Source organism: Chiloscyllium plagiosum, chromosome 11 (genome assembly GCF_004010195.1).
Source record: "Chiloscyllium plagiosum isolate BGI_BamShark_2017 chromosome 11, ASM401019v2, whole genome shotgun sequence".
In the NCBI taxonomy this organism is placed as follows: Eukaryota; Metazoa; Chordata; class Chondrichthyes; order Orectolobiformes; family Hemiscylliidae; genus Chiloscyllium; species Chiloscyllium plagiosum.
The window spans coordinates 83,497,877-83,510,831 of NC_057720.1; the positions used below are offsets into that span (position 1 = coordinate 83,497,877).

Consider the following 12,955-nt stretch of genomic DNA (forward strand, 5'->3'; position numbering starts at 1 on the left):
TGAGTTAAAGCAAAACAGCAGCTCAGCAACTATCCTAATCTGTGATTGACGAATTAAGTACGTACAGTACTAGGCATCAGCACAGACCTTTTTGAGGGCTATATGCCCAGTATTATGCCAGGTGCTGTCTTGATCCGTGAGGCTACTAGTGACAACCCTTATATCTTTTTGTTCCCCAAATGCCGTTGAGCAATGTTCCCCTTCATTAAGCATATTCCATCCTGTTGCCTCCGTAGCACCTGTTTAGATTAGAATTAGATTCCCTACAGAATGGAAACAGGCCCAACAAGTCCACACTAACCCTCCGAAGAGTAACCCACACAGATCCATTCCCCTGCCCTTATATTTACCCCAACTAATGTACCCAACACTATGGACAATTTAGCATGGCCAATTTGCTTGACCTGCGCACCTGGGAGGAAATCCGAGCGCCCGGAGGAAACCCACGCAGACATTGGGAGAGTGCGCAAACTCCACACAGACAGTCGTCCAAGGCGGGAATCGAACCTGGGTCCCTGAGGCAGCAGTACTAACCACTGAGCCGCAGTGCCGCCCATGAAGATGACATTAACTGATTAGAAGAGGACATTTTGGATTCATCAACCTCTGAGTTATATGGGCCCAGCACACTCCCGCTGTGCCACTCTGTCTGCTAAGGTCAAGAATAACTACCTCAACAGTCATGATTTGGAGATCCTCTCCTCCCTGACCTATCACCTTCATCTCCTCCCCCACTCACCTATTGTACTCTATGCTACTTTCTCCCCACCCCCACCCTCCTCTCACTTATCTCTCCACGCTTCAGGCTCTCTGCCTTTATTCCTGATGAAGGGCTTTTGCCCGAAACGTCGATTTTGCTGCTCGTCGGATGCTGCCTGAATTGCTGTGCTCTTCCAGCACCACTAATCCAGAATCTGGTTTCCAGCATCTGCAGTCATTGTTTTTACCTCCAATTAAACCTGTTAGACTATAACCTGGTGACCTGGTGTTGTGTGATTTTTAACTTTGTACCTCAACAGTGACTATGGTGGAACGCTTCACTCTTTATCAAACTTGAGTGCTGTAAATGATATTGTTTATAAAACTATTTTGAGATTAGAGTTGAGTAGTATCTTTTATTTGGAGGGGCAACATATTTTCATGTTTTCTTTAAGAAGGAAAGCTTGTTCTTCTCGATATTAAAGTGGTTGTGTGGGGGGGGGGGGGGGGGAGGGGTCGCTTACCAAAACACACTGTTTCTTCTTAGAAGCTGTGAGGATTTGTAGAGGTTAAATAGATCACAAGGAGTGAAATGCAAGACAAGCAGAGAAACAGAATGTGACAATTGGAAATGGAGATAGGAACCTGCTCGTGGTGCATAGCACTCTCTGCCATAAGTTGAAGGTTGTGGATTCAAAGTTAGATAAAGCAGGGGAGGTGATGCCCAGTGGTATTATCACTGACCTATTAATCCAGAGATCACGGTAATGTTCTGGAGATACAGGTTCAAATCCTGTCATTGCAGATGGTGAAAATTGAGTCCAATAAAAAGTAGTTTGAAATTAAAAGTCTAATGATGACTATGAATTCATTGGCAATTGTTGTGGAGAAACCCATCTGGTTCACTATTGTCCTTTTAGGGAAGGCAGTCTGCCTTACCTGATCTGGCCTACATGTGACTCCAGACCCACTGCATTGTGGTTGATTCTTATCTGTCCTCTGGGGCAATTAGGGATGGGCAATAAATGCTGGCCAGTGATGCCCACATCCATGAATAAATAAATAAAAGCAGCATACTCTGGTCCTGCCACATAGATGGTTATTTGTAAGACACTAGGAATTAATTGTGACGTGAGTATATATCTTGGGATGACACATTTACTGTTGCATTGTAGTCATGTGACAAGTAACAATCTATCCGTCTGCCAATCACATTGGAGAGTTGTAGAAAACTACACTCAAATGAAGCTTCAGCATTTTGAGTCTGAAGTGAAGTTTATTTGAACTTCTAGAAACCAAAAGATGTAATAACCCCATAACATTTAAAGAAATGTTGCACTGCCTGCTCTCTTGGGTGCATTTGCAAGTTCCCATTGCTCCATTCAAAACAATAAATGCTTCTACTCCAACATGACTAAAATAGATTACCTGTTAACTTATCACTTTATTTTGTACAAAGCTGGGTTGCCTTGTTTCCTATGTTACAGCAGCAACAGCATTTCAAAAGCACAATATGGAATGTGCTTTTCAATGTACTGGGGTTGAAAAGATTTCTAAACTCAAACCTATGTTTTTGTGGCATTACAGAGTCTTTATGATCAACGAAAACTGAAAAGCAGATGGATTTAGATTTATTCTTCTATTCATTTTAGAACTGTGTTAAATATTTGCTTCATAATGAGTGGAGCTGCTTGTGTTTACATTGAATGTGCCCTTCTGATAGAAGTGAATTGCATATGGGTAAAGCAGGACATGTGCTCAATTCAAAGTCACAATTTGCAGCTTTTCCAGTTCTGTGCCTTCCCTACAGTGCTGAGTGCTGAACACACATTGAGATTGGAGACTGGGAGACTTTCAGTGAGTAGAAGACAGTAATGTGTTCTGCCTGTAGCAGCAGTGCTTACATTCGCTATGAGAAGCTTGGCTAATTCCAGAGATGTAGGTGGAAAGTGCCCTGTCCCAATAATTTATGGCTCAGGTATCCAAGCTGGGGGCAGCAGGCTATAATTAGGCCCAGTATGCCGTTTTCTTTTTTAGGACTAAGATTTCTGGATTTCGGAATAGTTAACTTCATAGGGGCATTAAATAGCAAAGTTTGGATTTGCTTCGAGGTGTGGAATGTGTTACAGCAACGGAAACATTGATTCAAACTTTATATGCAGCCCAGAAAGTTTCCTTGTGCACACCTTGGGAATCCACAAATGTTGATGAGCAACAGATTGTTCAGGTCCCAACGCAACAGCTCAGGAAATTTCAAAGCACCAGGCTGACCTTCAGCAAGGAATCCTCTGGCTAGTTACAGTCATTCACCTCCAGCTGATGAATTAGTATTTCTATGTTGAACAGTACTTTCTCGGTAGGAAGGGCACAGAAAAATAGTTTTCAGGGCCCATCACAAACAATGACTTGGTAACATCACGGCTTTTCAAGCTCTCTTTTGTTTTGTTCATCTATTCGTGGGGTGTGGATGTGATTGGCTGAGCAAGTATTTATTGTCCATTGCTAATTTCTGTTGAGGAGCTGAGTTGCGTTCTTGAACCACTCCAGCCGATGTGCTATAGATGGACTCAGAATTTCATTAAGGAGGGAATCCAGGATTTTGACTCTTGCGAAAGTGAAAGAACAGTGATATATTTCAAAGTCGGGCTGTTGAGTGGCTAGGAATGGAACTTGGGAGGGCAGATGGTGAGGATCCCATGCTCTGCTCTTGTCCTTCTACAGGGAAGTGGTCATGGGTTTGAAAGGTACTGTGAAAGGTGTTTCGGTGAATTTCTGCAGTGTAACTTGTAGATAGTACACACTGCTGCTACTGAACATCAGTGGTAGAGTGTCCAGTCTTATGAACATGCCTGTCATATACAGTCATGAATAAGGGTGACACCTACGCAACTAACTGGAGTGGAAAAGCTCATGCTAAAGCATTTGCAACCATCTTCAGGCAGACATAGAAAGTGAATGATCCATCTTGGACTCCTCCTGAGGCCTACTCAACCAGCACTCTTCAGTCAGATCTGCCACCTAGAAGGACCGGGACAGCAGATGCAAGCCACACACCTTGGAATGATGTGGCTGTTCCTTCACTGTTACGGGGTCACAGTTCTGGAATTCCCGGTCAGCACTGGGAGTGTGCCTGCATCAGGTGTCCTGCAGTCATTTAACACATGGCACGGTGGCTCAGTGGTTAGTACTGCTGCCTCATAGCACCAGGGTCCCAGGTTCAATTCCACCCTCGAGCGACTGTGCAAACTCCACGCAGGCAATCTCCCTGTGTCTGCGTGGGTTTCCTCTGGGTGCTCCGGTTTCTTCCCACAGTCTAAAGATGTGCAGGTCAGGTGAGTTGGCCATGGTAAATTGCCCATAGTGTTAGGTGCATTAATCAGAGGGAAATGGGTCTGGGTGGGTTACTCTTTGGATGGTCGGTGTGGACTTGGTGGGCTGAAGGGCCTGTTTCCACACTGCAGGGAATCTAATCTTTTTTAAAAAAAAAACCACCACTTTCTTGAAGTCAGGTGAGGGTGGAGCATTAAATGCTGGCTAAGCCAGAGAGTTTTATAAGGAAAATAAATGAAAGGGGTTTTGAGCGTGGATGACTGGCTGTTGACGTCATTTTGTTTCTTGGTGATCAAGGATGTGGTTCTTCATTTGAAACCTTGTTACTTGAATTTCAATCAGAACCGCTAGGAAGAAGAATATATAATTTTTTTTTTATTTCAAAGCCTCTTTTCAAACTTAATAAGTCCTGAGACACCATATTCCTCATTTACTTGTTTTCCCAGCTGGATCTGAGCAATTAAGTTGTGGGGGTGGAGGTTTTGGAATTTGAAGTAAATCAGGAGACAGTGGGATGCAGCAAGCGCCTGATGCCAGACATTTGTTTGCAGCATGGAAGTTCTGGCACGCGGAGTGGAATTTTAATAAGAGACATCCGGCCCCGGATGGTAGGCTTTTGTAGATTCTTTATTCTCTGTGTGATAGAGAGGATGAAATGGTCAGAAAAACAGCTCGTGTTAAGAATGATCTGTTGTGTGCAATGGCAATAAGAAAATACGCAGGACACACTGGTCAGCTTCAGGTTTCTTGTACTTTTAATTCATGGACAATTCTGCAGTTCCTGCACAAGACTGTTGGAGAGCTGAGAGAACTGCTTCCTCACCATAATCTCCGTCCTCCAATCCCATCCCCAGCCTGACTTGCATCTGCTTTGGAAAGACAGTTCTCTTCCACTTTGGTAATGAATCTTGAAAATCTCAGATAGCATCAGCACCATGGGCTGAGTGTCAACATTAAGCTGGCTGTAATGAGACCCTTGCATACATTTGGGGCTGAAAGGCTAACATTCACATGGAGTCAATAAGCTGCCTCTCCTTGTGTTTGGGGCTTGGGCTGTGTGAGGGTGTGTGCATTTTGGGGAGGGGTGGGTGGTGGTTGTGGTGACGATGGGGAGAAGAGAACATTGTGGTGGTTGTGGTGACGGTGGGGAGAAGAGAACATTGTGGAATGCTTCCTCTTGCTGGATAAACTAACATTGGTTTTGTTTCTGTCTGCATTTGCTGGTCTTAAGTTAATAAGATACAGGAGCAGAATTAGGCAATTTGGCCATTCGATCATGGCTGATATGCTCCTTATCCCCATTTTTCTCCCTTCTCTCCATATCCCTTCAACCTGTAACCAATTAAAAATCTATCTGACTCCTCCTTAAATTTACTCACTGTCCCAGCATCCACTGCACTTTGGGGGAGCGAATTCCACAGATTCACAACCTTTTGGGGAAGTAGTTGCTCCTCAACTCTGTTTTAAATTTGCTCGACTTTATCCTAAGACTATGACCTCTCACCCTAGGATGCCCCACAAGAGGAAGCATCCATTTTATCCATCCCTTTCATCATCCTGAATACCTCAAATTGATCTCCCCTCGTTCTTCTAAATTCCACAGAGTATAGGCCAAAACTGTTCAATCTCTCTTCATACGACAAACCTCTCATCTCTGGGATCAATCTAGTGAGCCACCTCTGTACTGTCTCCAATGCCACTATACCTTTCCTCAAATAAGGGGGCTAAAACTGTGCAAATACTCCAGGTGCAGTTTCACCAATGCCTTGTAAAGTTACAACAATACTTACTTACCTTTTTATATTCTAGTCCTTTAGCTAAAACATTCTATTAGCTTTCTTTATATCTGCTATACCTACATGCTAGTTTTCTGTTACTCATGAATGAGTACACCTAGATCCCTCTGCACCGGCTCACCCCAAATTCTCTCCCCATTAAGATAACAGCACTTTGCTTTCCCATTTTTTTCACCTGATTCCTGATGAGGGGCTTTTGCCCGAAATGTTGATTCTCCTGCTCCTCGGATGCTGCCTGATCTGTGCGTTTCCAGCATCACGCTCTTGTCTCTCAGATCAGTCAAGCAACAGCCTGACACAGTCATTGTCTGTAAGGTATGATTGTGTGACTGTGTCCCAGACTCCACCGTCATCATCCCTGGAGATGACCTATTCCACTAGCAGGACAGACCCAGCAGAGGTGGCAGCCCGGTGGTGTACAATTGGAGGGAGTTGCCCTGTGAGTCCTCAATCTTGACTCTGGATCCCATGAAATCTAATGGATTCATGTTAAACGTGGACAAGAAAACTTCCTGCAGATTTCCATGTTTCATTTTCCCTTGCCTGATGAATCAGTACTCCTCCATGTTGAACAACACTTGGAGTAAGCACAAAGGGTGGCGAGGGTACAAAATGTACTCCTGGGTGGGGAATGTTAATGTCCATCACCAAGTGTGGCTCAGCAGCACCATTACTGATTGAGCTGGTTGGATCTTAAAAGATATTGCTGCTAGACTAGATCTGCAGCAGGTAGTGAGGGAACCAACCAGGGAAAAATGCACATGACCTCATCCTTACCAATGTACCAGGTGCAGATGCATCTGTCCAAGACATTATTGATAAGAGTGACTGCTGCACAATCCTTGTGGAGATGAAGTCCCACTTTTGCATTGAGGATAACCTCCATCGTGTTGTGTGGCACTATCACTCTGTTAAATGGGACAGACTTTGAACAGATCTCGCAACTCAAGACTGGGCATTCATGATAGCTGTGGGCTATCAATAGCAACAGAATTGTTCTCCAGCACAATCTGTAACCAGCATATCCCCTAAACAACCATTACCATCAAGCCAGGAGATCAACCCTGGTTTAATAGAGAGTATAGGATGGCATGCCAGGAGCAGCAACTTGGTGAAGCTCCCAGACAGGACTACTTGCATGCCAAACAGCATAAGCAACAAGTGATAGACAGAGCTAACCGACCCCATAACCAATGAATCGGATCTCAGCTCTGCAGTCTTTTGCCAATATGATTCACTCCATATATAAAGAGGTGGTTGGAAGCATTGGATGCTGCAAAGACTGTGGGTTCTGACAACACTCTGTAATAGTACTGAAGACTTGTGCACCAGAACTTGTTGCTCCCCTAGCCAAGCTCTTCCAGTACAGTTGTGATACTGACATCAATCCAACAATGTGGAAAATTGCCCAGGCATATCCTGTACACAAAAGATAGGACAAATCCAACCTGGCCAATTAGTGCTCCATAAATCTACTCTTGATCACCAGTGAAGTGAGGGAACATGACATCAACAGTGCTGTCAAGCAGCACCTGCTCACCAACTGGGCTCAGTGATGCCCAGTTTGGGTTCCACTAGGGCCCCTAATCTCCTGACCTCAATACAGCCTTGGTTCAAACATGGACAAAAGAGCTGAATTCCAGAGGTGAGGTGGGAGTGACAACCCTTGACATCAAGACTGCATTCGCTCAAGTGTGGCATCCAGGAGCATCAGCAAAACAGGAATCAGTGCTTTTGGGGGCAAGCTCCTTGCTGGTTGGATTCCTACCTGGCACATAGGAAGACGGTTGTGGTTGTTGGGGTCAGTCATCTCAGTCCAGGACATCTGTGCAGAAGTTCCTTAGGGTAGTGTCCTAGGACCAGTCAACTGCAGCTGCTTCATCAATGATCTTCCCTCTGTCAGAAGTGGGGATGTTCGTCAATGATTGCACAATGTTCACCATTCACAACTCCTCAGGTACTGAAGCGGTTCATGTTCAAATGCTTCAAAAGCTGGACAACATCCAAGCTTGGGCTGACAAGTGGCAAGTAACATTTGTGCCACACAAATGCCAAAAAATTATCACATTTAATAAGAGGCAATCTAACCATCACCCATTGATATACAGTGGTATTACCATCACTGAATCCCCCACTGTCAACATCCTTTGGTTTACCATTGACCAGGACTAGCCATATAAATAGTGGCTTTTAGAGTAGGTTATTGTGACGAGTAACTTGCCTCCTGACTCCCCAAAGACAGAAGTCAAGAGTGTGATGGAATATTCCTCATTTGCCTAGATGGCTGCAGCTCCAATATCACTCAATAAGTTTAACACCATGCAGGACAAAGCAACTCACTTGATTGGCACTGCATCCACAAACATCTATTCCCACCACCAATGCTTAGAAGCAGCAGTCTGCAAGATGCACTGCAGAAAGATCTCTAGACACCACTTTCCAAACCCATTTTTCAGGTCAAGGGTATTTGAAAATGTAAAAAATGAATACCAAAAATGGTCAACTGGTCCCTCCAGCTTGCACACTAAATGTCTGATACCTTGCACATTACAGTGCATGGATTCCCAATCCTACCTCAGAAACCACTCATTTTCTTTAAATGCTTTTAGTGATCCAGATACCTGCTTTTCACTTAACAACTGCAGTGATGGCATGGTTGAAATGACAAATTCTGTGGTGTAGGAACATTATAGGCACAGGTCCTTATCCCATCACATTGGGTTATCGCAAAGGTAAGTAAATAACATTAGTGTGGACAGTTCTGTGCTTCTGAGAATGTAGTGCATTGTTAGTTCCTGTCAGGCTAAGTGTCTTGTAGGTGACGCTGAAACTTTATGTACCTACCTGTCTGTTTTTCAGGAGGAAGAGAAGTGATGGGAAGTTTGACCTTTTTCTCTGTGTGTTTGTGGTTATCGGTGCACCAGATTGAAATTGCAGATTATTGTCTTTCTGTTGTCCAGATTGTAAGCAATGCGCATTCTTGAAGTGATTTGTTGAGCATGCACTGACATTTCTAGTCAGTTCCCCTGGATACAGCTAGGATGAAAAATGTGTTTGTGGAGTAGATCTAAGGATTAAACAAGACTTCATCCGTCCAGCAAACTTCCGAAGAGTAATTTAGTCTTGTACAATTGGGCAGCATATTAGATGTCTTCTCTGTTCTTATTCTACACATTAAAAAGAAAGTTCCTGGTTTCAAATCTGTTCTTTTTGAAATTCTGATGAATAAATGTAAATATTGAAGTAAAGCAGGCCATCCATGTATCTTTTTTCAGTGTGTTTCAGTGTTCTTGCCTGTCTGGTTGAAGTGCAATAACCATGATGCAAATCAGATACGGGTCAGACAGGAACTAGTGACATGAAACTAGCATTAAAAATAACTCTGCTCATTTCACTCTGGTCTACAATCTGTAACCCTTCATTGGATGGTATATTTCCTGTCACTGTGCTTTTAATTTTGATGTTTTTGTATATTCTAACCCCTGCTCCACCCCATTTTGAGTAATCTTTTCTCTCTTCATCCGGGTTAAACAGGTAGCTTTAACTCTAGCCTCTGGCACTGTTCCTTCACAATAAGCTTAGAAAAGTGTGATACTCATCAGCATTTCATTGTTCTATTCTCACTACAAAGAAACAATAACTGCCTATCCTTTCCTATCCATTTTTTGTGCTTTTATTGTCGAATAGACACACAAATGTTTGCTGTTTTATGTCTCAGGCTGAGGATCTACAGTATCTGTGATGTTCAGCAGTGTTGAGTATTCTGTTGACAGAACATTCTTGTGCTGAACGTTGCTTCAATCATCAAGGTCCCCGAAGGTGCATGATACTTGGGAGTTGTACAACTCAGCAATAGTGTCTTAACAAAGAGGTTAGGGGGGCATAATGCAGGAGGTCAAAAAATGTTAGCGTACCAGTGGACATGGAGGAATCAGGGACATGGAGGAATGCAAAAGAGTTGTGTACCAAATGCATGTTGTGACTGATGCATTTGTTCTCCAGCAGCTCAATTGACCTTTAGTATTGTGCGAGTTGTAGTGGTAACAGATTTAGTCTGCTTTGAATGCACTAAAAGCTAGGACACTCGGCTATTAGATTTTCAGAAAGGAAGATCATCTAGGATTCCCATTTCAGAACTTGTGTCCAAAGAATTTTGCTGCAGGGTGCATGGTTTTGGTTTCTTCACTCCTGGGATGTGGGCATTGCTGGCTGTACCAGCATTGCCCATCCTTAGTTGCCTTTGAGAAGGTGGTGAGCCACCTTTTTGAACTGCTGCAGTTCATTTTGATGTCATTGGGAGGGAGTTCCAAGCTCTTTGATAGAACTACTTTGAAGGAATGGTGATGTATTTTCCAATTCAGATAGTGAGTGGTTTGGAGGGGTACGTTCAGGTGGTAATGCTCTCATTTATCTGTTGCCTTTACACTCCTTGATCGTAGCAGTCGTGGATTTGGAAGGTGCTCTCCAAACAGCTTTGGTTATGATGCATTTCGATATCAAGTGTCGACCAGAGTGAGCTCAGCTGTGATGTCTCCTGTCTCTGATTGTGAAATATTTGCAGCTTATAAATGAAGAATGGTCACTTGGATGAGAGCCTGGAGAGATGGATGATTCCAGAGTGCCACACACACTGTCCCCAGCAAAATTTGGGATATGTGGGATGAGAAACTATTCTTCCAGTTAGACGGATTCTTCTTCCAAACCAGTTGGTTCCCCCTCAAGCATAAATTTCACTCTTTGCTATTAGTTTAAAAAAAATGGAGTTATTCAGGCAGTGTTCATTTTTAATCATCCATGATGTTGCTGAACTGCTTCTAATGTTAACATTTTTGTCGTTCATCAAGAAAACAATGACTGTTAATGAAAAAGTGTCAAAAATGAAGAAATCCAGTCTTTCACTGAATTTAGATTTGACAAGTTGAACATATTTTTATTGTGAAAAGGTGCTGTTCTAACTTTGAGCAATTGAATTTCAATGAAATCTGATTTGAGTTTGATTTTATTATTGTCACATGTACTGAACTACGGTGAAAATTATTGTTTTGCATGCTATCCTGGCAAATCACAACTTACGTGAGTACATCAGGATAATAGAACAGAATGCAGAATATAGTGTTAACTATTCTTGACTTTTACTTCCTTTATCCTAACTTGCACCTCATCCTATTGAGTGATCAACATTTGAGCTAACCACCATTGACTTCTGGTCCTCCAGTAACTTTCTTCTTAAAAATGTTTATCCCTGTTTCAAATCACTTCATGGCCCTCTAACCTCCCTGTCTCTGAAAACTCTATATATGATCCAACACCTCGCTGTTTCACGAGTTCTCTTGTGCATCTTGGAATGCAGAGGAGTGATTAAAATCAGTATCTTCAGCAGTGTAGGTTCTTGAATTCCCAATGCTTTGCTGCATTTCACTGCTTTAAGATTCTCCTTGAAACCTTTGGGAGACAATGGTTTAGCAGTTATGTCATTGCTTAGTAATCTAGAAGCCTTGGTTAATGCTCTGGGCATGTGGGTTCAAATTCCATCATGGCAGCTGTTGGAACCTAACTTTCAATTCCAAACTTTATTTATTAAATTTATTTTCATTTATGTTGACTGTGAGATTATCATCAATTGATGCAAAAACCTATCTGATTCACATATGCCCTTAAGTGCAGGAAATCTGCCATCCTTGGGCAGTCTGGTGGCTCAGTGATCAGCGTTGCTGCCTCACATTGCTAGGGACCCAGGTTTGATTCTTCCTCGGGTGACTCTGTGTGGAGTTTATACATTTTCCCCATGAATGCATGGGTTTCCTCCCAGTGCTCCAGTTTCCTGCCGCAGTCCAAGTATGTGCAGGTTAGGTGGATTAGCCATACTAAGTTGCCCATATTCAAGAATGTGTGGGCTCGGTGGATTAGTCATGGGAAATGCAGCATTACTGGAATAGGGTGGGGGGATGGTTCGAGGTGGGATGTTCTTCAGAGGTTCTGTGTGGGCCGAATGGCCTGCTTCCACACTGTAGGGATCCTGTGATTCTATTCTATGACTCATACACAGTCCAGTCTACATGTGACTCTGTGTGGTTGACCATTAACTGCCCACTGAAATGGCTAAGTAAGGCACTCGGGATAAGGGCAGTTAGGGACAGGTAACAAATGACACCCTCATCCCATGACCAAATTAACACAAAAGCTTTTGGCCACCTGTTTGAATATCTCTTTGAATTTTGCTATCAATATTTGTGCAACAACACTCCTGTGAAGCACCCTGGGACAGTGTACTATGTTGAAGATGCAATATTGATGGGAGCTATTACTTTTGAGAAAGCAGATAGTTGATTAAGGTGCCACTGTTACACTCTGCACTGCTGAGTTAAGAAAATGATGAGTATGATCTCTATCATACAAGAGCTAGAAATAGCAAATATTACAACTTGAAGCTGCTTGGTGAAATTTTGTCTTTCTTTGACAAGGTAATTTTATAACAGTTGGCTGTATTTTGAAAAATGCTGTCTTTGCACTTGCTCTAACAGAGGCTGTTTTTCTCTTAGCATTACAGTGCCGTGACTCCTTTCAACCATGCATTAATAGAGGAAAATGTGTAACCCATCAGAACGGGACTGGGGAATGTGTGTAAGTAGATGCTGAGTCCGTACTTCATTGTTAATTTCACACTTGCTCTGCTCTTTATTACTTCCTTGATTTGCCACAGGATGGTTGAAAAGAGAGCAGTTTGGATCACCCTCACACTTACAGGAATTTAGTGCCCACGAGTAAGCTTTCTCTTCAAGTTGCAAAGAGGGTATCGAATAATTTTGCCCCTCATGTGATATTGTGATGCATTTTATTGCCAAACCCAAACTGAAGGATCACACTTGTGACTTTGACTTTGACACATCCTGATCTGCATGAAAGGCTGTGGAGAAAATTTGGTTCCTATCCTGGCTGGGATTGCAAATGCAGACACGCAAGCATAGGGAACTTGCTGGAGAGTACTTTTGGGTAAGATCCAAAATTTTGCTGCCTGTATCCTACCCCTTCCCTACTTAGCCCAACAGCCTGTGCCTGCTCACTTGTTTAGGGTTCTGGCCATAGCATCGTCGAGATGTACAGCACAGAAATAGACTCTTCGGTCCAACTCG

At 43.1% G+C, this 12,955-nt stretch overlaps 1 protein-coding gene across 1 annotated transcript in view; it reads left to right on the forward strand.

Annotated features, from left to right (window-relative positions):
- The window catches only part of LOC122554632 (neurogenic locus notch homolog protein 2-like), a 158,324-nt gene that overhangs the window by 18,874 nt on the left and 126,495 nt on the right, over nucleotides 1-12,955 (forward strand). The window contains exon 2 of the mRNA XM_043699954.1: nucleotides 12,365-12,446. Coding sequence (XP_043555889.1) covers nucleotides 12,365-12,446 — 82 coding nt within the window. The remainder of the gene's footprint in view (nucleotides 1-12,364; nucleotides 12,447-12,955) is intronic.